Source organism: Eschrichtius robustus, chromosome 9, assembly GCF_028021215.1.
Source record: "Eschrichtius robustus isolate mEscRob2 chromosome 9, mEscRob2.pri, whole genome shotgun sequence".
Taxonomy (NCBI): Eukaryota; Metazoa; Chordata; class Mammalia; order Artiodactyla; family Eschrichtiidae; genus Eschrichtius; species Eschrichtius robustus.
Window position 1 is genome coordinate 20809253 of NC_090832.1, and position 24362 is coordinate 20833614.

At 36.3% G+C, this 24362-nt stretch overlaps 1 protein-coding gene across 5 annotated transcripts in view; it reads right to left on the reverse strand.

The window, feature by feature from the left end:
- UTRN (utrophin) overlaps positions 1–24362 on the reverse strand; it is a 505750-nt gene that overhangs the window by 260068 nt on the left and 221320 nt on the right. For all 5 annotated transcript variants that reach the window (XM_068550755.1, XM_068550756.1, XM_068550752.1 and 2 more), the window contains 7 exons: positions 19876–20026; positions 18470–18645; positions 14029–14164; positions 12165–12314; positions 8347–8422; positions 2968–3182; positions 474–591 (listed from right to left, as the gene is read on the reverse strand). In XM_068550755.1, coding sequence (XP_068406856.1) covers positions 474–591; positions 2968–3182; positions 8347–8422; positions 12165–12314; positions 14029–14164; positions 18470–18645; positions 19876–20026 — 1022 coding nt within the window. The remainder of the gene's footprint in view (positions 1–473; positions 592–2967; positions 3183–8346; positions 8423–12164; positions 12315–14028; positions 14165–18469; positions 18646–19875; positions 20027–24362) is intronic.

The following is a 24362-nucleotide window of genomic DNA, read 5'->3' on the forward strand; positions in this document are numbered from 1 at the left end:
TGTATTTAACTGAAGTATTCCCAACTTAGTGCCAGGCACACAGGTGTATAGTAACTGCTCAATAAATATTTTTGGAATGATTTTTGAGAAGATGAGTTAAGAGACACGGTAAGATTTGGTTTCCGTGAATATAACAGAAGAATGGATTTGCATTCCTATGGGTTTCTCTAACTTTTGTTGTTTTTGGTTCCTTTAAAAGAAATTCTAACTTAAAAGAAAAAACTTCAATGTATTAGTAATTACTTAAAAGTAATGATATTAATACTTTAAGGAATTCATAAGGGAATTATGACAATATTCACAAAAAATAAAAAACAAGGGAAAGCTATGTTATTAATAGAGTATCAAATATCAAATCATCAAATAATATTAATTTCTGGTTGAATAATCTTCAAAAATGTATGTGTGTGTGTGTGTGTGTTACCATTTTCAGGGAAAGTGAATGATGATATATAATTTTTTTAAAAACCTACATTTTTCTGTGATTGCTGTTCTCACATCTGAACTGGAAGCTTTATTTTTCAAATTCTGTGCCAATGTAAAAACATAATCAAGCTGAGGATGGCGCTGTTCTAAGTCAGCCTTTGTGATCTGTTAAGACAAAATGATTGTTAAAATAGGTTAATAAGCCATATGATAAAATAGTAACAAAGCAAAATTGGTGTGCTGACATCAAAGTTGTTGTTTTCCTCCTATAAGAGATAGTGATGCATCAGTGACATAGCGGAGAAAGTGCAGGAATTGAAGTCAGAGGTCCTAGGTTCAAGTCTCAGTTCTCCCACTTATCACCTGGATCACCAGGCAAGGCACTTTACCTCTCTGTGGTTTTGTTTTTTTTTTAAAGATTTATTTATTGATTAATTGATTGATTGATTGATTGCTATGTTGGGTCTTCGTTTCTGTGCTAGGGCTGTCTCTAGTTGCGGCAAGCGGGGGCCGCTCTTCATCGCGGTGCGCGGGCCTCTCACTATCGCGGCCTCTCTTGTTGCGGAGCACAGGCTCCAGACGCGCAGGCTCAGCAGTTGTGGCTCACGGGCCTAATTGCTCCGCGGCATGTGGGATCTTCCCAGACCAGGGCTCGGACCCGTGTCCCCTGCATTATCAGGCAGATTCTCAACCACTGCACCACCAGGGAAGCCCTCTCTGTGTTTTTATTTTCACAAAAAGAAATAATAAAATGCTTGCAGTTCAGCTATATCAACTCTGAGGAAATTAAACGAAGAAAATCTCTTTGAAAACTAAAAAGTGCTTTCAAAACATCAGCAGTGATTTCTGCAGCTGATGCTTTGCATATCTGTCCTACATCAGATATGAACATATACTAATGGCATCTACAGGGATGGTGGTAAAGTATTAGAAAAATCCTAATTGGAATAACTGAAAATTAAATAATCTTAGTCATGAAAAACTGCTGCTCTAGAAAGTTTGTGTCTCTTAGTACTAACAAATATGGGCGAAAAGTTAGCAACATCAGGAAAATGGTGTGTTTTACGTATAGAACTAATAGCCATAAAGATTAGGAAACACAATTTCCAAAGATTCTCTCCCAGCTCTTCCTCTGTGAATTCACTAATTTTTCAGATTTCAATTATTCCTACAGTGTCAAATATTATTTCTAAATGGCTTATTCACAACTTCTAATCCTGAATCGCAAACAGACAGTTCAATGAATGCTGATCATTTCCTTCCAAATGGCATAAGGGCCTCTCAACACAGCATATTTGAAACTAAATCAATCAAACCCTCATCCACATTCCATTTCTTCTGTGCCTGATTTCTGCTAATTGCAATGGCATCATCGCAGCCCCTCGGCAAGGGCTCTTCTCCTTGTTTGAAGAATCTCGTGCACAATTCCCAGTCTTCTTACTCAAGCACAGCATTGTTATCATCAGTCTCCAGCCACAATTTAAAAAAGAAAAAGGGAAAAACAAGATGCTTGGCAACTGCTTACAGACTAAACGTCCAAAGAGCTTTGCGTGGTCTACAAGCTCCTTCACAATGTGAACTTGAGCTGCCTTTGCTCTCTTACTTCCCACTACACCTCTTTCCTGCACAATTCTTGACCCAATATCCTTCATGCTCCCCACCTCATGTCTTTATTCACCCTGGTCCCTATACCAGGAATGCCATTTATTTTGTCTCTAAATGTCAAAATCCCATGTAGTCTGCCTTCCTTCACTGTGGAGGTAATCCCTTTCCTCTTTCTGGCTCCCCCTTACAGGTGGCGTGTACCTGTCCCGCAGCTTTTATTAGACTGTGCCTGGCCACACATGTTTTTTTTTTTTTTTTTTTCACACATGTTTTTAATATGGGAATAAAACTGATACCTACCTCACAAGATTATTAAAGTGAATGAAATAATACATGTAAAATACTCAGAAAAATACCTAGCATACATTAAGCACTTAATAAGTGTTAGCAAGAGCTGTTATTATTTCGTGGTTCATTCCCAGTTTCTATCTGGTATATTCTTTTCAATATCCCTAGACAGCACACAGCCCAGTACCAAAAACACACTAAATGTGGAAAAAGAACTTTACAAATTGATATTAGATGGCATATGTATAGAAATAAAACTATAGTCAGGATATTCTCACTTATGATGTCAGCAATTAAACAAATAAGCTCATTATGAAATATAAATTGAAAAGGCGCTTCAACAAATTATTCTACATGACACTAGGCATTAAATGTAACACCAGTTTACATTTATACTGAAGTGGCTGGATTTACGATATCAGTTTTAGATCATAAAAATACAGTGACTCTACAGCTCACATTGTTAAACCTTTTCTTACGTAAACAGCACAAATGCAAGAAAAGCTTTACTCATCAGAGCTAGCCCAGGATGGCTGTTTGACAGGTCAAGAATTTTTTAAAGCTCATTCTCCCAGAGTTTAAGATAAACAAAAGTGATCCAAACAGATCTTGGTGTTTCCATGACAAGCCTTTACACTAGGTACCTACTTTCATTCGGGAGATTGTCTTATTGATCTCTTCTACATCCCCGACGGTGACAATGTTGGACTTCAGCATCTGGTCGATCAACACCAGCCAGTCGGCCAGTTCTGTTATCGTTTTATCCAGATCAGCAGGAACTGAAATTTCTGAAGGACGAGGAGACTGAACAGGAATATCTGATGCAGATGATGCCAGCACCACCTTTTGGACACTGGGATGAGCTGAAATAAAAAACGTAGCAAAGTATCAGTAACACAGCAGGATAATCTGACTGTGGTGATGTAATGATGACATGTATGTGTATTTATGTAAAACTTAGTTTAAGTAAAACAATTGAAAGAGGTTTTTATTTTTTAATACTGAAATGGCAATGGTATTTCCTGAAGTATCTATATGTCTTTGGTTGCCATAATGGCAATTAAACACACAGTCTCACCACATTCTAGGGCAGCAATAACTCAAAAGTAACTAACGCTGATATCAAGAGAAAATAAAACAAAAAGTACATCAACCATGAGAAAATTAGGAGTGTTATTTTATTTTGTCAAGATGTTTTTGCTTTAATTGTAAAGCCATTTTATTTGTAATTTTCTGTTCTTTTTCACTTCCCTTTACAACATGAGCATTAGTCATTTTTAATAAACATCACTGTGAACACCTATGTAATAATCTATGTATATAGTCTCTAACTTTTAGTTACCTCTTTTCCTACAGCTGGATACTTAGACTACTCCTGAACTTTTACTTTAAAAAAGAGCTTGCATATACGGTCAACTAATATTTGACAAGGGAGCCAAGAATATACAATGGAGAAAAGATAGCCTTTTCAATAAACGGTGCTAAGATAATTGAACATTCACACATAAAACAGTAAATTTGAACCCATGTCTTACACCACTCGCAAAAAACTAACTCAAAATGGATTAAAGACTTAAATGTCAGACCCGAAACCATGAAACTCCTAGAGGAAAACAGAGGAATAAAGCTCCTTGACCTGGGTCATGGTGTTGACTCTTTGAATACGCAACAAAATCAAAACTGAACAAGTGGGACTACATCAAACTAAAAAGCTGCTACACAGCAAAAGAAGCCGTCAACACAACAAAGTGAAAAGACAACCTACACAGAATGGGAAAAAAAATATGTGCAAACCGTATGTCTGATAAGGGGTTAGTATTGAAATGTATACATATAATTCAGACATAAGAAATGAGAAAATCCTGTCATTTTAGACACCATGGATGGACCTTGAAGGCATTATGCTAAGTAAGTCAGACAGAGAAAGACAAATACGTATGATCTCATATATGGTATCTAAAAAGAAAAAAAATTCATAGGAAAAGAGATCAATCAGACCTGTGGTTACCAGAGGTGAAGGGTGGGGGGAGAGGAAATTGGAGAAAGGTGGTCAAAAGGTACAAAATTCCAGTTACAAGATAAACAAGTACCAAGGATGTAATGTACAACATGGAGACTATAGTTAACACTGCTGTATGATATATAGGACAGTTGTTGAGAGTAAATCCTATGAGTTCTCATCATAAGGAGAATTTTTTTTTCCTTTTTTCTTTTTTTAATTGTATCTATATGAGAAGATGACCCATTTATGGTAATCACCTCACAATACATGTAAATCAAACCATCATGCTGTATGCCTTAAACTGATACAGTGATGTATGTCAATTATTTCTTAATAAAACTGGAAAAAAACTGGGTGTAAAGAAGCATAGAACTTAACACAGGTGCAGCTATAGCCATCTGTCAAGGATATTTAAATTCCTATCACAACACTGCGTCAGAGAACAAAAAGAATAATATTAAGGAAATTCAAAAAAAGTGCTTTTGCTCTTAGGCTTTGCCTACTTATCATCTTCTAAATGAGGTCTCTTGATATTCTTTTTAAAATTTCAATATCCTCTCAGCACACCTGATTTCCTCCTGTGCTCCACGGCCAACCTCAGTGGCACAGTCTCTCTTAACACTTCTCTATTTTTCTTCCAATGTACCATGTATTTCACTTATTTATTATGTGTATTTACTGATGAATCCCTGACACCTAGAACTATACCTGGCACATAGTAGGTGCTCAATAAATATTTGTTGAATTAAAAAAAAAATTTGCAAAAGAAAAACAACAACAAAAACCAGAAAAAAAAAGAACTTGCAAGAAGTATCTTTTTGTGTATTCTTTACAGTTCTGATTGCCACCTTAGTAGAAATTTCCCAAAACAGAATTACTAGGTTAAAAAATGTGAAAAAATTTAATGTATCTACTACTGATTGCCAAATTGTTTTCCTTCAAAGTTGGAAATTTAGGCTTCCAGCAGTGTGTGGAACTGATGAACATCCTGCATCCACACAAACAAAATTCTGTCTCTACGGATAAACACACATCTTTCACCATTGCGTCATTTCATGTCTTCTTGGTTACCAGTGAGGATAAATATTCTTCATGTTTGGTAATCAAATATGGTATAATTTATAACTGTACGTGTTCTTTATCTGCTTCCTTATCAATTTGGATGAACTCTTTATGCAAGAAGGATAAACCCCGTCACATTGCTGAAAACAGTGTTTCTATTTTAGGATTTAAATTTTTTTCTTTTTAACATATAGATGTTAACAAAGTTCGGTTGAGCAAATCCATAAATCTGTCTTGGGGGACTGTTTTCTCAGAACTTACTCTTGTCTTCTCCGAAGATCTGATATATATTTTCTCTATATTTTTTGTTTGTATGTTTTTGTCTTATTTTGAACAGTGGGAGACTGGTAATTGTTTTTCTTTAGTTTTTATACAAGAGGTGGTTGAATTAATTATTAGATCTATCTAGACCCATTTTAGCATACAGTATATTAAATGAGGCTTAAATAATTTTCTAAAACATGAAGTCAATCTGTAAATTCAGCACAATTAAAAAAAAAATCCCAACAGGTTTGTGTGTAACTTGACCAAATTATACATTCAAATTTTGATTTTAAAATTAATATAGGAAAGAAAAGGGCCAAGAACAGTCAAAACATTTTATTTTTGATAGAGTCATGCCCTACCAGATATTTAGTTGTATTACTCAGCTAATAATGAATGATTAACCTCGTGTATTACAGATCCAGACATTCAAACAGACCACTAGAAGAGAACAGCCACAGTGCGTAGGTGGCAGAGAAGCCTGACCTTGGCAGAGACTACATTATAGATCAATGAGGAGGAATTTACTGGTCAATAAATGATGCTGGGAAAAGTGGTGACCCATGGCTGCAGCAGGAAGATGATGGGACAGATTTTGACCTCACATGCACCTTAGGAAAATTAATTTTCAGTGGAATTAAGGACCTGCATATGAAAACTACAATTGTAAAATATAGAAGAATATCTTTATGACTTCAGAGTAATAAAGGATTTCTAAAATAAATCACAAGAAGGAAAGCTATTAATAGATCATTAATGTTTAAGAATTCTGAAAATAGTACCACAAATAAAAAATTTAAAAGCCACAGATTAAGGGAGAAGGTATTTGCAATGCACATTCCAGACAAGGAATTAGTAACAAAAGTAGTTTTTTCAAACTCAAAAAACATCAACCAGCAATCCACAGAAGAGGAAATAAGAAAGACAATAAACATATTTTTAAAAGGCTCAAGCACACAGGTAATTGAGGAAACGCAAATTAAAATGAAGTGCCCTATCTCCACAGGTCATAGGTTCCAAATGTGATGTCTGGGGAGCTCTGGGTCCCTAGAGACCCTTCCACGGGGTGTGGATGCCAAAACTACGATCATCATCATAATAAGTTATTTGCCTCTTCCTGCTCATTCCTTCTCAAATGTAGAGTGGCGTTTTACTCAAGGCTACATGACATATGGTATCACAATAGAGCGAATGAAGAAGCAGATACAAGAATCCAGGTGTCTTCTCTTACGGCAGAAATTTAAAGATTTTCAAAAATGCAATGCCATATCACTTTTCTAAGTTTTTTTTGTTTTCGAAAATATACTTTCTTATGTTAATATCTTATAAAATATATTATTTTATTAACAGAATGTTTTTTATTATTGTTATTTTAACAAGTTAATAAACAAATAACTTTTGAAAGTTCTCAGTTTTACTTTCTAACTAGGTAAATATTGATAGACATAACTCACACAAACAAAAGGTCTTTGGGGGTAATCAATAATTTTAAAAAGCATACAGTGGTCCTGGGAATAAAATGTTGGAGCGCTGGAAACAATGTAGAACAATGAGAAGCCTCACATTCAGCTGGTGGAAGGGTAACCTGGAACAACTAGTCTAGGCAGCAGCTAGCAAAGTAAAGTTGCCCATATTCACCACGATCACCCCAGTGATTCACCACCATATACCCTAGAGAATACCTCATACATCATTCTGCCCAATCCTCACTGTCACTTTTTGTACTTTTAAAAAATTGAAAACAACCTAAATATTCATTCATTGTTTCATCAAATATCTATTAAGAACCTACAATGTGCAAGACACTTGACTAGATGCTACAGGTATGGGAATGTGTAAGACAAAGGCCTTGACCTCGCAGAGCTTGCATTCTGGTGAGGGTGAATGGATATACGTCACGAAGTAAAACCGATGCAAGAAGTTGGAGAGAAACAGGATGTATCTTGGAGAAAGACAGGATGTATCTGACATATGGTGGTCAGGTCAGGAAAGGCCCATCTAAGAAGGGAATATTTGAGAAGAGAACTGAACGAAGTGAGTGTGTGAAACATGCAATATCTGAGGGAAGGACATTTGGGTAAGAAAGAAAGAAGAAACAGCAAGCACAAAGGCCATAAATGGAAATGTTCTTGGCATGTTAGAAACAGCAAGAAGACCAGTGTGTTTGAGGCAGAATGAACAAAGGAAAAAGTGATAAGAAATGGGATTACAGAGACAGGTAGCAGACAGATCATACATGGTCTTCTGGACCATGGTAAGACTGTAGAACTCACTTAACCTGTTTCTAAAGCATCACTTAGCTGCTATCAGAAGAATAGATTATCGAGGAGTGGTAAGATAAGAATAGAATCAGGACAGCAAGTTAGGAGAATTGTTCACTTTAAAATGTCCCCAGAAAACTATTTTCCAGTGTCCTCACCTTGCCTCTTCCCTTGCCTCCAGCAGCATCTGGTTCTACTCTGGTCCCAGGAAAGGCTAAAAGTCTCACCTCCCATGAGAGGGAATGCCTTGCACACACTGGGCAGTGAAATACGTCTTGTGTTTACAGAAGATGTTCTTTTCAAATGATTGAAAGCAGAATAAGAAATCACAACTGCATTGTGTTTTTAAATAAGTTTTTCTAATTCATATACAATGCTCGTAATCATAAAATTTTGTTATGTATAAAATATTTTGTAAAGAACTAAACTGTATCTTACCAGCAATTCTTGTCTGAGCAACAGAACAGGGTTCCTGGATGCGTTCCTTCAGCGCACTAGGCACTTCTCTGCATACCTAGAGCATCAGGCCAAACAGAAAGAGAAGGATAGTATATAAATAAAGACGATTATATTTTCTGAAGAGGAAGCGTTCTTCTAAATGATAATGCCGCCGCTTTCCTCCCCCTCAATGCCTAAGCTTCTGTGTCCACTTTCACTAACTACTATCCACTGTAGTCTTGCTTGACCCCCAGCTCCACTAGCATCAAGAATGTCATCCAGTCCTTAACTGCCTTGCCCCTTTGCAACATTTAATGCTACCACTCCCTCGCCCTTGAATTTTGTTAATATTCTACAATCTTGATTTTACTCCCACCTCTCTGACTGATCTTCTAAGTGTCATTCCCCAGCTCATTTTCCTCTGCCTATCCACCAAATACCAACATTCTACAGGGTAGGTTTTTTTGGTCTTCTAACCCTCGATACTGGCCTCTCTCCCTGGGTCCTGGTTTCTAATGGTTTCACTTATCACGTGGAGTTTTAAGAGGCTGAAGACTCCCCAAAACGTATCTTCAGTCCAGCTCTCCCTGTCAACTGTACATTCAGACGTGCCCAAATATGGATTCATCATCTGCCTCCTTGACACTCTCTTCACAAAGTTGTCTAATGACTCTAACTATTTTCCCAGATCAGTTACCCTGATCTGGATGGTGGGCTTTGCTCAGAGGGGTTACTTGATGTCCTGATGTCCTAAGCATATCCATCCTTGGGTTCGCTCCATCCATCTCTGTGGTGCAGCTATAGTGATCTTTCAAAATGTAACTTGTTTAAAACCCATCAACAGTTTCCCACTGCTTTCAAGGTGGTGAAATAGCCTCAAGACGGAACTCGAATTCCTTGTGATGCATGGTGAGGCCCCTAGGTCTCTGCAAGCATCTCTTGTCCTTCCAATTCATATTGAGCTACTTCCAGGACCCAGGTTCACTCTCTGTCCCCTCTAGACCCTTTCACTTACTGCTTCTTTTCCCTGCAATGCCTTTTCCTCCATTCTCCATCTGACCAATACTCATTCATCTTTTATCATCTTAGCTTGGATATGATTGCCACAAAATCTTCCATGGTTATCGCCCAAAGCCAGGTAGGTGCCCCACCTTTATGTCCCCATGGATACCTCTTTGTTATAATTGCTTATCTACTTGTCTCACCCACAATAAGCTCTTTGGGTTAGAAGCATTTTCATGCTCTTTACTGTATTCCTAGCTCTTAAAATGGTGCCTGGCATAAAATGAGAGTCCAGTAAAAACCTATTAAGTGAATGAATAAAAGCATGAATGAATGAAATATCTCAGATTAGTATTTCTTAAAATGTGTTTGTTGAAATTCTCTACAGAGTAAGCATTGCTTGGTCTCAGACATTCGTAATTCACATAATTAGTATAAAATCTGTGTGAAGTCCTGTGATAAAGGAAGGTTTGGCTCCATCTAACATCGTGCTCCCAAAGTGACTACCATACCCTATTCTACACAATACCCACTGACATCCTCTGTGTTAAATAAATGCATGTGCTCTGATTGATTATGCACAAGCTGAGTCTGGCATGTTTGACACGGGGCCAACAAGCCTGGAAAGCAGCACAGGGAGAGAGAGTAGCAGATGAAGTCAGAGAGATAACAGGAAGCCAGAACATGATGAACCTAATAAGTCACAGTAAGGACTTTGGCCTTTACTCTGAATGTGATGGAATACCATTAGTGGGCTTTGTTCAGGGGAGTTACTTAAACTGAGTTATGTTTTAACAAATACTTTGGCTGCTTTCCTGAGAAGAGACTGACAAAGGGAAAAGGAGGAAACAGGAAGACTAGTGAAGTGGCCACTGTAGGAATCATACAACAAGAGATGACGGCGGCTTGAAACAACTTAGTGGCCATGGGGTAGCGAGAAATAGTCAAATTTATGAAATTTCGCAAACCTAAGAAAAGCCGAAAGAATTGCCCAGGGAACACCCATGTGCCACTCAATATGTACAACTGTTAAAATTTTGCTGTATTTGCCTTATCATGTATCTAGTCATCTAGCCATCCATTCAAACCGTCCATCAAAGAGACAGGCATTTTGAAGGAGAAGCTGATGATAGTGACTCCAAGGTTTACGTGTTTGTTTGTTTGTTTGTTTTTTCTTAAATTTCCATTTGATCTCTTGTTTAGCATGTTTTCTTTTTATTATTAATTAATTAATTAATTTATGGCTGTGTTGGGTCTTCGTTTCTGTGCGAGGGCTTTCTCTAGTTGCGGCAAGTGGGGGCCACTCTTCATCGCGGTGCGCGGGCCTCTCACTGTCGCGGCCTCTCTTGTTGCGGAGCACAGGCTCCAGACGCGCAGGCTCAGTAGGTGTGGCTCACGGGCCCAGTTGCTCCGCGGCATGTGGGATCTTCCCAGACCAGGGCTCGAACCCGTGTCCCCTGCGTTGGCAGGCAGATTCTCAACCACTGCGCCACCAGGGAAGCCCTGTTTGTTTGTTTTTAATTGAGATATAATTCACATGTCATAAGACTGAGTCCAGGGTTTTTGGCATAAAACACAATAAGGATGTAATTACCAGTAACTGAGGTGGGAGAGGTATACTAAGGCACAGGAGGGAGGTGGAGATCAGGAGTCTGACTTTGTATGTCAGTCTGAGATACCTATTAGACACTGAAGTGGAGATGCCGAGCAGGGAGCTGTGATGAAGTCTAGAGTAATGAGAGAGTCCAGGCCAGAGATACAGATGTGTGAGTCATCAATCACAGTAACTCATCAAGACGGTAATTCTCAAGCAGAGAGGCTAGATCAATAAAGCACCTAAATCATTAGATATAGAATGAGTGCTATCATTTTAAAAGGATAGAGAGGGAGGAAAATGACTGATATGGGACCTATCCAAACCAGGGCAGAAACATATCCATTCAATGTCCCAGACAGACCTCACACTCTATTATGGTATGTACCCAAGCCAAAATATATAGAAATCTATTACTTTATCTACCTCTGTTTTAACTGCAAAAAAAGTAACAGTATGAGAGAAAGGACTTTATCTTAGTCATATTTGTAGCCACATACCATTACATCCCACGTGGAACCTAGTAAATACATGTTGAATGAATAAAATCATTAAACATAAATCTACGGGGGCTTCCCTGGTGGGGCAGTGGTTGAGAATCTGCCTGCCAATGCAGGGGACACAGGTTCGAACCCTGGTCTGGGAAGATCCCACATGCCGCGGAGCGACTAGGCCCGTGAGCCACAATTACCGAGCCTGCGCGTCTGGAGCCTGTGCTCCGCAACAAGAGAGGCCGCGATAGTGAGAGGCCCGCGCACCGCGATGAAGAGTGGCCCCCTCTTGCCACAACTAGAGAAAGCCCTCGCACAGAAACGAAGACCCAACACAGCCATAAATAAATAAATATAAATAAATAAATAAATAAATCTACGTATGTGAAAAGTCACGTGCAACATCACAAAGTTATTTTAATGCTTTCATTTTCAGAGTATAATTATTAGCATTTTATTGCCTAATTCTAATATATACTCATTATTTAATATAGTATATAATGTACAAATCTCCTAGGCCAAAAAAATTCCATGTAAAATAAGTATTCTTTGAGAACATATGCTTCCATCCATGACAGATGAAAAAAATATAATTATCAATATTAGTAAGCATTAATAAAATGTGCCCATATTGGGGTATACTTAAAAGTAAAACAGTTGCCTGATTCCACTTCTTTAACAACAAAATCAGTAAACATGAGAAAGGTGTCACAGTAATTCTTAACACACACCTTATTCCATGTCGAATTTACAGTTCTTAAGCTTTCTGAAATTTTTTCTCTTTCATGTAAACTCAGACTTTTATCTGAAAGCATTTCTAATTCAGTTCTATTCAGCCATTTGAGTTTTTCAGCTTGATCATCCATCTCCTGGATTAAGTCCTAAAGGAGTCAGAAGAGAGGTATGGTTAAAAGGTGGTAATACCAGGAAAAGATCAAGAACTGTATTAGGAATCTCTTTGGGAAATACAGTAAGTCCCCTACATATGAACCTTCAAGTTGCGAACTTGCAAAGATGCGAACATGCGTGCCAGCCCCTGTATGCCAGCTGTTGCACTGTACTACTGTACTTTTCAAGGTACTGTACCGTAAAGATTAAAAATGTTTTCTTTATTTTTTGTGTTTGTTTTTTATGTACATATTATCTGTGTGAAAAGTATTATAAACCTATTACAGTACAGTATTATATAGCCAATTGTGCTAGTCGGGTACCTAGGCTAACTTTGTTGGACTTACAAACAAATTGGACTTAACAAACGCGCTCTCGGAACAGAACTCCTTCGTATGTCAGCAACTTACTGTACTCCTATAAATGAGGACCTTTCATTTCTTAAATGGAAAATAAACTTCTAAGAAGCCTGAACTTATCTTAACAGACTGTAACTAATTTGGGAATGACCTCCCACCTTCAGTGTGCATTGTGTGTACATGAACTGCTACCCCTGACCCCCTGTCTCTTAACAGTCATATTATATCATATTTAGATTGACAACTTAACATTCTGTTCTTTGCTAATAAAATGATGTCTATTCTAATGAAAGGCCAAAAAAACCCCAGAAACAACAGGAGCATTTTATGCATGCATCTCTACCTTATCTCTACCTACCCTAATATACTGTCCCATCCCCTGTGACTGCCCCCAAATTGTTTATCAAAGGCATATTCCAAGAAAACTATTGAAATTTTTAGATAAGACAGGAGCAAGTTTGTTAGATATTTGTCACATTTTGAAAAGGAAACTTAATAATTGTTTGCCATGTATTTTTCATCAATATTAAAAGTTTCTTTCCCACAATACCTCAATCATACTCCTTTAGAAAAAATCTCTTATCAGATTAGTGGGTATCCTTTTAGGTATACTTTGTTGCACGCAGATGTGTGTATCCACACTCACACACAATTTCTTTTTGTTTAGTAAAAATGTGAGCACATTATGCTTATTGTTCTACTACAAGTACTTTAATTCTTAACACAAAAATATAAAATTTGTGGATATAAAAATGTATGAAAAAAAAAAAAGAAAAAAAAATGTATGGATATTTGGGTATATTAACATATCTATATATCTTTATGTATTTTTATATGTTGTATATCTATACAACTATAAACAATTCTTGCTGGTTGCAGATCAACAAAGAAAATTTGATTAATACAACCGTGATGCTAAGTCCATAGTAAGCTGCAGTGAGTTACTCTCAACTCACTTTGAGTCTTCTTGTAGGACTCGGTTTTATGGATAGGAATCAGTAATTATCTTCTAAGTCCAAAAGCAAAAAACTATACTTCACAGCATTATTATATTCTAAAATGATGACGTCTGTTTAAAATATTCCAAAAAACCTTTGGTCCAATACTGAGACCACATGACATTACTTTTACGTGTGTGAAGCCTTACCGCTGCAAGAATAAAATGACAGCTGCTCTTTAAAATTAAAAAAAAAAAAAAAAGATATTCCTCTTTAAAGTTCACCACATTTACCACAAAGTACAAAGTTTCTTCCCCTTTTCTTCTTCAGTCATGCAGTATCTTATCTGCAGTGAAAATATTCATGCATCAAAAAACACTGGCAAATATAGAGACAAATAAACCACTTACTGTTAATTCTTGCAGATTTTCTTCCAGCTCAGTGGTTGATCTTTTCTGCACAGCATTCTCAGCCTTTGTTAACCAACAGATAATCTCATCTAGTCTTTTTCTATAATCCATCACCTGCTTACTTTCTCCTTTTAACCTAAAAGATTATATTATTGAAAAATACTGAGAAAAATTATCCAATTAACTAGAACATTATATATTTGCATTAGATATTCTGACTAAATATGTCACACACACAAAACAATTATTTTAATATGTATTATTTTAATATGTATTCGTAAATGAGTGTTAATAGTAATACATACGTTCTGCAATACCAAAGATTATTTGCAAACATAAGAATAAGATCTCTTCCTTCATTAAATTAAAAAACATTAAAACTAAATAATGTTGTCTTCTCTCATCGTGAAAAACTATATAGAAATTTAATACAAAGGACTTATTTCAAGCTAGATACCACTGTACAACATAATGGAGGTTTTAAAAAGAAAACATGAAAAATGTCTTTATCTAAAATAATTAAGGAAAAATACATAATTCTTTATGAGTACTCCATGGAGATAGAAAAGTATCATTATATGACATATTATTCACATTAGGTTGCAACTATTACTCTACTTTATTCATAGTAAAGAAAGAACAAGAACAAGGCAAGATACTGAGAATGGGAAATTTTTACAAATATTCAGAAAGACAAGAAAAAATAGAAATTTGATTAGCTCATTAAAATAAGTATTATATTTGAATATAGCACCAAGTTATAAAAAAAGATCTAGAAAAAACAAAGCCAAAGTTTTAAAGGCTGTAAGGAAACAAATAGTCATATGAATATAAAAAAAAACCTGCCTCAATTACAACTTTTTAATGTTATAAGAATAACATTTATAATTACATAAGCCATCTGTCAAAAGATGAGAATATGACTAGAACTCATATGACAAACAAGATTATGTATTTTTAAGAAAGAGTTTGAAAGCTATTTAGAGCTTGGTGGTGGTATCATTTTTATAGCTGCTGCTATTAGCTGCTGGTTTAAAAATAGAAAGCAATTTTTTAAATGAATTACACTATGTCGTCCCTAATAAGAATTTACATTTTTTATGGCTATGACTTTTTCTTTTTAATCACAAATAAACCTAACATAATGATAACTATATATATATAGAGAGAATAAAATGCTAAATAAATCTTATATATTTAATAGAGAGCAATATTTGAAGGAGAGTATTTTAATGTTTAAAAAACTGATAAGGGAAAGGGGGGAGGAATAAATTAGGAGTTTGGGATTAACATATACACAATACTATATGTAAAATAGATAACCAACAAGGACCTATTGTATAGCACAGGGAACTATACTCAATATTTTGTAATAACCTATAAGGGAAAAGAATCTATCGATAAAAAAGAATATATATATATAAACTGAATCACTTTGTGGCACACCTGAGACTCACACAACACAACATTGTAAATAAACTATACTTCAATTTAAAAAAAAATTAATGACAATCACTACAAAATCACAAGTTTTCATTTTTAAGTATCCATCAGGAGAGAACACTGTTTCAAGATTTAAATAAATAAATAAATAAAGCAATAGTACGAATTGTTTAGACTACCAGTACCAAAACAGGTAATTTACCCTCTGTATGGAAGAGTCTTTAAATAACAACTTTGGAAACAACTCAAATACTACTATAGACCTTGTGTTTCAAAAAAAAAAAGTTGTAATTTAAATTTCCAATGTTTCATAATCATGACTAATTTAGTATTTTGAAAATATATCTATGAAGAAAACTAGCATTATCAAGTAATTTCAATAAGACATGTTTGAGTCACACAAAATTTTCATCTACAAACTAGCTAAATATAATCTACATTTTAAATGTTATCACTAAGTAAAAACAAGTTATAAATTCATGTTCAAACAGTAGATAACAATTGCTCATTAAGGAGTAACACCATAAGTTGCTGAACTGTGTAAATATTTAATGACTGGCACTCAATACAAAAATAAATTGAGGGCTTCCCTGGTGGTGCAGTGGTTGAGAATCTGCCTGCCAATGCAGGGGACACGGGTTCGAGCCCTGGTCTGGGAAGATCCCACATGCCACGGAGCAACTGGGCCCGTGAGCCACAACTACTGAGCCTGCGCGTCTGGAGCCTGTGCTCCGCAACAAGAGAGGCCACGATAGTGAGAGGCCCGCGCACTGCGATGAAGAGTGGCCCCCACTCGCCGCAACTAGAGAAAGCCCTAGCACAGAAACGAAGACCCAACACAGCAAAAATAAATAAATTAATTAATTTTTAAAAAAAAATGCTTAAAAAAAAAAAATAATAAATTGAGCTGTGTGTTGTTTCTCAATGACTGATAACAGTACACATAATAAGCCCATAACATTGCAAGGTGGTCCCAATTTGAGATAAATTACAACCTGAAGTAAAGTTAAACATGACTTTATGAAAACAAATATTGTTTTAGTTAAAATACAAGATGCTGGAGAAGAGATTCATTATTCTTTTCTCTTCCAAAAAAATGAGTAAAACATGTATTAGCTTCACCTTGTTAGTCCCAGGAGCAATAATTACCACATTCCACAGAGATCCATTTGAAATTGATTAGGGGAATTCCTGCAGTTAGTGTTAATACTACGCCAGCAGGTACATCTTTTCCCTTAAGAAGACCTGAGAGATAGATCATTTTCAAGCTAGAAGGACTCTCCCTGCTGACTCACTAGCATGGCACATAAATCCTATGGGACCTCAGCTTCCAATCCTGCCCCTGGTCCCCTGAAGCCTCTTCACCATCCAACCTTCACAGATTTCTTACCTGGCCATACTATTTAATGCCTCCCACCTTGTCTGTTCTGTGCCTTTTCCCTACAAGACCATCTGTAAGGGGAATTTATGGAAAATTGCTGTAAATGCTTCAAAACCAGCTTCAGGATCCCTCCCCTGCGATGCCTCAATTCCACAATCCATCACCCCTGTGTCCGTGACAACACTCTATCTTCTTAATAAATGTGTCATTTAACCACATCAGATCATTTTTTCCTTTAAACATTTTCTTCATCTTAGTCTCTCTGAGTTCCTTAGTCGTTCATTTTTACCACGAATAGTCAGGGAATAATACTTTTTACAAACACCGTCTCCTTTAGTCTTCATGACACTCCTCTAAGAAGATATCCTAGTTTTCATTCACAGGGGAGGAAACTTGGCCAGCGAACTCTGAGGTCTTCTGAAGTTTTACAGGCATAGTATTTGAGAGCATAAGTTAGCACTGTCACTAATTTTCTGTGAGACCCTAGACAAGTTACTTAACCTCTCCTCTCTGAGCCTCAGTTTCCAAAGCTGTACAATGGGTCTAAATAGTCCCCTCAGAGAGTAGTTGTGACGATTAAATGAGGCCAAACCCTGTCTCTTCCACATGGCAACCTCTCAACCAAGACACACAAACTATGATTTGACTCCTACCAAAACACACAAAATAACAGATGATGTTATTTTACAAAAAGTAGCCATAAGCCAAATATTCAAAGTTCAATATTTTATGTCATACTATATACTTGATAAAGTATTAGATTAGCCATTAACATAACAATAGCTTATCACTAAAATAATACATCATCTACACAGTTAAAATTAGCAGGAAAAAAATTACCTGGGGCTTTTTAACCCAAAACTATCATTAACCCACCCCTCCCAAAAAAAGGCCATTAATGAGATGAAATGTATTAAGTAGGAATCATCCATTAAGACTTGATTGTCTCAAAACATAACTTCAAATAACTGTATAGTAATATATAAAATAATATGTGTAATGTTGAGTATTATATTCACTGGTAATCAAACGTGTTTGTAATCAGAAGACACCCTAATAAAATCTGGGGCACTGTAACATAATCTGACATAAAAACGCACAATAATACATTATATTTATTATGTCACATAAATAAGGAACTGTACTATGTACTCAGCACTGACGTATAAGGATATACGACACCCTTAGACACCAAGAACTACCGAGTGAGAGGGATTAGTCATGAAGACCCCGAGGCCCAGTCAGGAAACGAGTGAGGGAGAGGCCTGACCCTGAATCCAGATCTTCAGACTGGGAGTCCAGGGTGTTCCTCTGCCTACTTCAAGTTTCTGCCACATAGTCGCCATATCATAATAAACAGGAAAAAGAGAATAAAGGTTTTTTTTGACATGTATGATATCTGAGTAGAAAAGTAAGACTACAGACAGCCTAAAGACACAGACAGAGACGATGTCCTAAAAATACAGAACATGGACATTGGAGGTCTTAAGTGTCAATAAAACTCCTACTGTATTAACATCAGACAATAAAAGGACCTGGAACTCATTGGGTCGTATCTCAAAAGGCTCTGCCCAAATACCTTCACCCCGTGCCCTCGAATTATCACGGCTAAATCACCTTGGCCGCCGATCCTTCACTTCTGCAGCGATCGCACCCCAGCGTTGGTTTAAACCTGCCAGCTTGTCCTTCAAGAAGCTTCCATCTGTCGGGGAGAGTTTCTGTACAATCCCATCCCCAGTTCTGTTTAGTGCTGCAAAACTGGGCTGGTGGTTGCCAATGCCCTCCTCGAGCTCCTGTGACAGAGAACAACTCAAGATTAACTCCACTTCTACACTAAACTGTTCTGAGGTAATGAACCCACCCAGGTACCATTGGTGTGGTGTCAATTTAAGTGTTAGAGAAACAAAGCCCTGGAAGGATATTTTACGTATATGAAAAAAGGCATTTTTAACACTTCAATTACATTTCATTGAACACATTAAATGAAATCTATTTTGAAATCTAACCCACTCTCATGAATGTCATCAGGCAAAATAGAGTGGAAGAGGACAGCCTAATAACATAAAATAAATCACTGCTGTTTACATTGATGCATAAGCATCAATCATGTTTGATTGAAGTGAATTGCCTATCTTCTATACACGTGCTTGAAAGTGTCCCTTAAAAAAATTTTAAACCCTCTACCCCTATATACCACTACGTCCTACCATATATAAGTAACCCTCAATGTGCATTTTACTGAGACATTGCTTCACTGGTCTGTAAATTTTTAAGCAACGGATTAAGAAAGGATATTTTAAAGTCAAATTTAAGCACTTCTCTGTAACTCTAAAAATAAGAAAAAATGCATTAACATATTTATGAGAAAAATAAAAGCATTTTCTAACTCCTCAGAAGCCTTCTACATAAAATATATTTTAAAAATTTAATAAAAGAGAAAATATTTTCAACAATGGTAAATTGAAATTTTGCTTGCTTTCAACCATTATTTTTAACGACCCATTATTATCAGCAGAACTGATTTAGCTATTGTGTTATATTTTCCCAAGACTGAATTAGACTTACATGAGCAGCTGTCCTGATATAGCTCAAGAATAATTTACTTTTATGATAATGATCAATGATACAAAGAAAATTAAGACGCCTAAGTGTTTAAGTATAGAAAATAGAGATGAGGTATGCAGATATCGTTCTGGCCTTGATGTAGTCCTGAGTACAAAATTTTACAAGTGTTGTTCTAAGCATAAAATTTTAAAAATAAAATTGTTTTTCACATATTCCACTAAAGAGTATTTTTTTATTTAAATTTCTTTAAAATCCTAGTTAAAAATTGAAATAACCATTTTCTCTTAAACCTTTAAAACTGGAAACTAGAACTGGAACAAAAATTACAGATTGTCTATATACTCCTGAAAAATTAATATAGTGAGCCCTTACTTTCGAAATCTGTCTTAAATGGCGCATACTAAATAAATATGCCACCTTTTTTAGCAGATCCTCATCCTCTGACAGAAAGCACTCACCTGCTGATGTATCCTGGCTTTCTCTAAGTCCAGGCCACCATCTGGAGCAAAAGTATCAGCCAGCAACTCTTCAGCTTCCGTTATCCACTGTGTGAGGTCATTAAGGTCACAATGGAACTGTCTCCATTCTTCCACAGCCCTATCGAAATAACTAGAGGACAACAAACAAAATAAAATAGGTTTCCAAACTTTCCAGGACCGTCTAGAAGCAATTTTCTAAAACGAAAATTCAAATCTCATTTAAACTGAAAGCCTCAAATGAGTGAATTCACAGCTCACTGCTCTGTAAGACCAGTTTCCGTAGTGGATTACAGTTAATGATTCCTCTTAGAGAAACATGCATCATACCAAGAGCAAAGCAATCTGCATACACCACCCCGCCCCCCATATTCATGCACACATACACACACACTAGGCAGCGTTTTAACTGAAAAGACAGCCTTCTCTGGCTTGGAAAATCAAGATAGATTAGCTGCAGGCATGTTAACCCACCCAACTTTAAACACTTAACATTTCAAACACCATGAAGTGTAAAACATGATTAATTACTCTATTCCCTTAGGAAAAAAATAGCATTTTACTTCCAAAACACTTAGTTCCCAGCTAGAACAAAACCCAAAAGGCCAAAACACTTTAAAATTTCCTTACAGTATACTGTTGGTGGGAATGTAAATTGATACAGCCACTATGGAGAACAGTATGAAGGGTCTTTCAAAAACTAAAAATAGAACTACCACACGACCCAGCAATCCCACTACTGGGCATATACCCTGAGAAAGCCATAATTCAAAAAGAGTCATGTACCACCATGTTCACTGCAGCTCTATTTACAATAGCTAGGACATGGAAGCAACCTAAGTGTCCATCGACAGATGAATGCATAAAGATGTGGCACATATATACAATGGAATATTACTCAGCCATAAAAAGAAATGAAATTGAGTTATTTGTAGTGAGGTGGATGGACCTAGAGTCTGTCACACAGAGTGAAGTAAGTCAGAAAGAGAAAAACAAATACCATATGCTAACACATACACATGGAATCTAAAAAAAAAAAAAAGTTCTGAAGAACCTAGGGGCAGGACAGGAATAAAGACACAGACGTAGAGAATGGACTTGAGGAAACAGGGAGGGGGAAGGGTAAGCTGGGACGAAGTGAGAGAGTGGCATGGACTTATATATACTACCAAATGTAAAATAGATAGCTAGCGGGAAGCAGCTGCATAGCACAGGGAGATCAGCTCGGTGCTTTGTGACCACCTAGAGAGGTGGGATAGGGAGGGTGGGAGGGAGACGCAAGAGGGAGGAGATATGGGGATATATGTATATGTATAGCTGATTCACTTTGTTATAAGGCAGAAACTAACACACCATTGTAAAGCAATTATACTACAATAAAGATGTTAAAAAAAAAATTTCCTTGCAGTCTATTATCTCTGTGTTATGGACTAAATTGCATCCCCCAAAATTCATATGTTGAAGCCCAAACCCCCAACATGACTATATTGGAGACAGGGTGTTTAGGGAGGTAATTAAGGTTAAATGAGGTCATGTGGGTCATTAATCCCATAGGACTGCTGTCCTAATAAGAGGGAGAGACACCAGAGATATCTCTCTCTATGTCTGCCTCTTTCTGCCTCTCTGTCTCTCTCTCTCTTTGCAAGAGCACAGAGGAAAGGCCATGTAAGGTAAGGATACAGTGAGAAGGTGGCCATCTGCAAGCCAGTAAGAGAAGCCTCACCGGAAACTAACTCTTCCGGTATCAGCCTCCAGAACTGACAGAAAATAAATGTCTGTTGTTTAAGCCACCTTGTCTGTGGTATCTTATTATGGCTGCCCTAGCAGACTAACATACTCTGTGCAGGGACTAATCCAGTGTGTCCCATTGACCTGAACACCGCACAGGATGGGAGTGCCTGCAAAGCTCAGGTTAGGCAATGAAACAAAGACTATCAAGACTTCTATTCAAACATAACTCCTTTAGAAATGAGATAAAGTCAAACTCCAGTGCTTGTCATATTTGGAACAAATAAGTGTAAAAAAGAAAAGCTCTGTTGGATTGGGATCCTAAAGAATTTCCCTCTGCCTCTTTGTTTAGAGTAGTTGTACCAGGAGAAGTTTAGAAGAGATCTCTGAAATTTTAATGATTCTACTAAAATGTTTATATAATAAAAAGGTAATATTATTTTAAAAAATAATAAAATGGTCCCTGACATCGCTAACTCCTAAATAATCTTTGTTTCCTTCTTTCATGAAAATCACTGAATAAAAATTCCATTAATATTTGTTGAGTGCCCACAGGGAAGCAATGTTCTATTGGGCATAATGAAAACAAGAGCACTTCAAACAAAACACTAAGAGAATATATTAAGACAATCTTCATTAGTCGGCACTCAATAAATATTCATTAAATGAATGGTGCACGGATAGATAGGTATAGGTATACATAGGTAGGTGGATGGGTGAAGTCTTCTATGATGAAACTGAGTTTCAAACACTTTTTAAATGATGGAAAAAGAATGACTGATTAAATTAAGAAGGAAAACTATTCCTGGTAAAAGATGGAATTCTGAGTAAGAATCAGAAAGCTGGGAAGGTAAAGAAGGTAAAGGAAATTTTAATCAAGTTTATGTGAAATGAGTGAAGAAAACTTGTTTTTGAGCAGTACGTATAAGGTACTAGAAATTAGGCCAACTGGAGAACACTGTTAAAAAGCTTCTAAGGTCAAGATAAGAAGTCTGAACTTTGTCCACACAGCAGTGAGGGGCACGAAGAAGATACAGAGGATAAATATCTGGGAAGATATTCTTAGGAGAGAAGATACACAAAGATCCAAGGATCTAAGATGAGAAGGAAGAAATATAACTGGCTTATTTCTCCACTGTTCCACTGTTTGTCTAAGATGGTTCTAAAATTACTTATTAAGGAAAAATATGAAAGCTAATGCCATGAACCATTACAAAAGATGCATAAGGGACTTCTCAAAGAAAGATACCTGTTTATTTTCATGGTATTTATCTTTTACCACAGGCCAACAATACTTAAAAAATTTTATAAGCAAAACAGCACAGAGACCTGGCATAGACAAATGACTTGGTGGTCACCCAGGTGTGATTATGACTGATAACGGTTATGAAACCATGAAAGCACAGGATATTTGCCATTGCCTCGATGTTCTATGAAAAGAAAAGAATAGAAAGGAGTGCTCACTTACTGCTTGTAAAAGTGGGCACATAGGAATGGGGAAAAATAAACATTTTAGGATAGGTTACCAAGGTTGGAAGAGAAAAACTAAACGAAAATTAGGAATAAGAATAAGAACATAATCAACTAATGCATCCAAGTGCTGGGCTAAAGAAAATAAGAGAGACAACTTCCTAGCAAGTGAAATCTAGTAAACACAGAAAACAAAATAATAAAATAAAAATGTGATAGAGAAGACTTTTCTAGCATAAGAGAATAGTGTTCTGTGCTCAATTAAAAAAAAAACTATGGAATATTTTCTAAAAAGTTAAAATTTTTATAATCAAGTAAATGGCATGAATATCTGCAATCAACGTTACTAATCATAACGTTCTTGAAATTCTGCCACATTAGCCAGATGCATATATGCAAATAGGATAATTGAAAAAAAGAAGAAAGTTATCATTATATACAAATGATGTGTCAGTATACTAAGAAAGGCCAAGAAAATCAAATTTATACCCATACTCACAGGCATACACTCACACACGTGCGCGCGCACACACACACACGCACAAACACACGCAGTGCAGAAAATGCAGAAATAAGCTACCATAAGAACAATAAGAAACAATAAGAAAAGCACAACAATAAGAAAACAACAATAAGAAAAACAATACACCCAAATGAGTGAAATACTACATTTCAAATTCATCATTTTTTCAAAAATTGATTGAGATGACTAAAATTTTACTGGAAGAATAAATATAGAAAAAGAATATGAATTCTAATGTTAGAATAATTAGAGAAAATTTACTGTGGTAGATGAAAAAATTAATAATGCTTTAAAAATGAAAGTGTTATGGTATTAGACTAAAACTAATAGTGTGAGAAGGCAGAATTAGCAAAATTAAATAAACATGAAGTTGAAATGCCTTTAAGTTTATGGTAAAGGAAGTATCACCAACAATAACGGAGAGTTAAATTATTCAGCAAAAAATATAGAGAAAATTGGTTGTTTATTTAAGAAAAACATGGCAAAATAGAACAGATTAGTGTTTCTTAACTCAGGCTGTATAAAAAAGTGAGCTGGGGAGTGTTTAAAAAGTAGGGATGCATGGCCCCTACTCTTGCTACTAAAGAGTTGCTATTTACAGACATAGAGAACAGACTTGTGGTTGTCAAGGGGGAAGGGGGGGAGGGACGGATTGAGGGTTTGGGATTAGCAGATGCAAACAATTATATATAGAATGGATAAACAACAAGGTGCTACTTTATAGCACAGGGAACTATATTGCTAATGG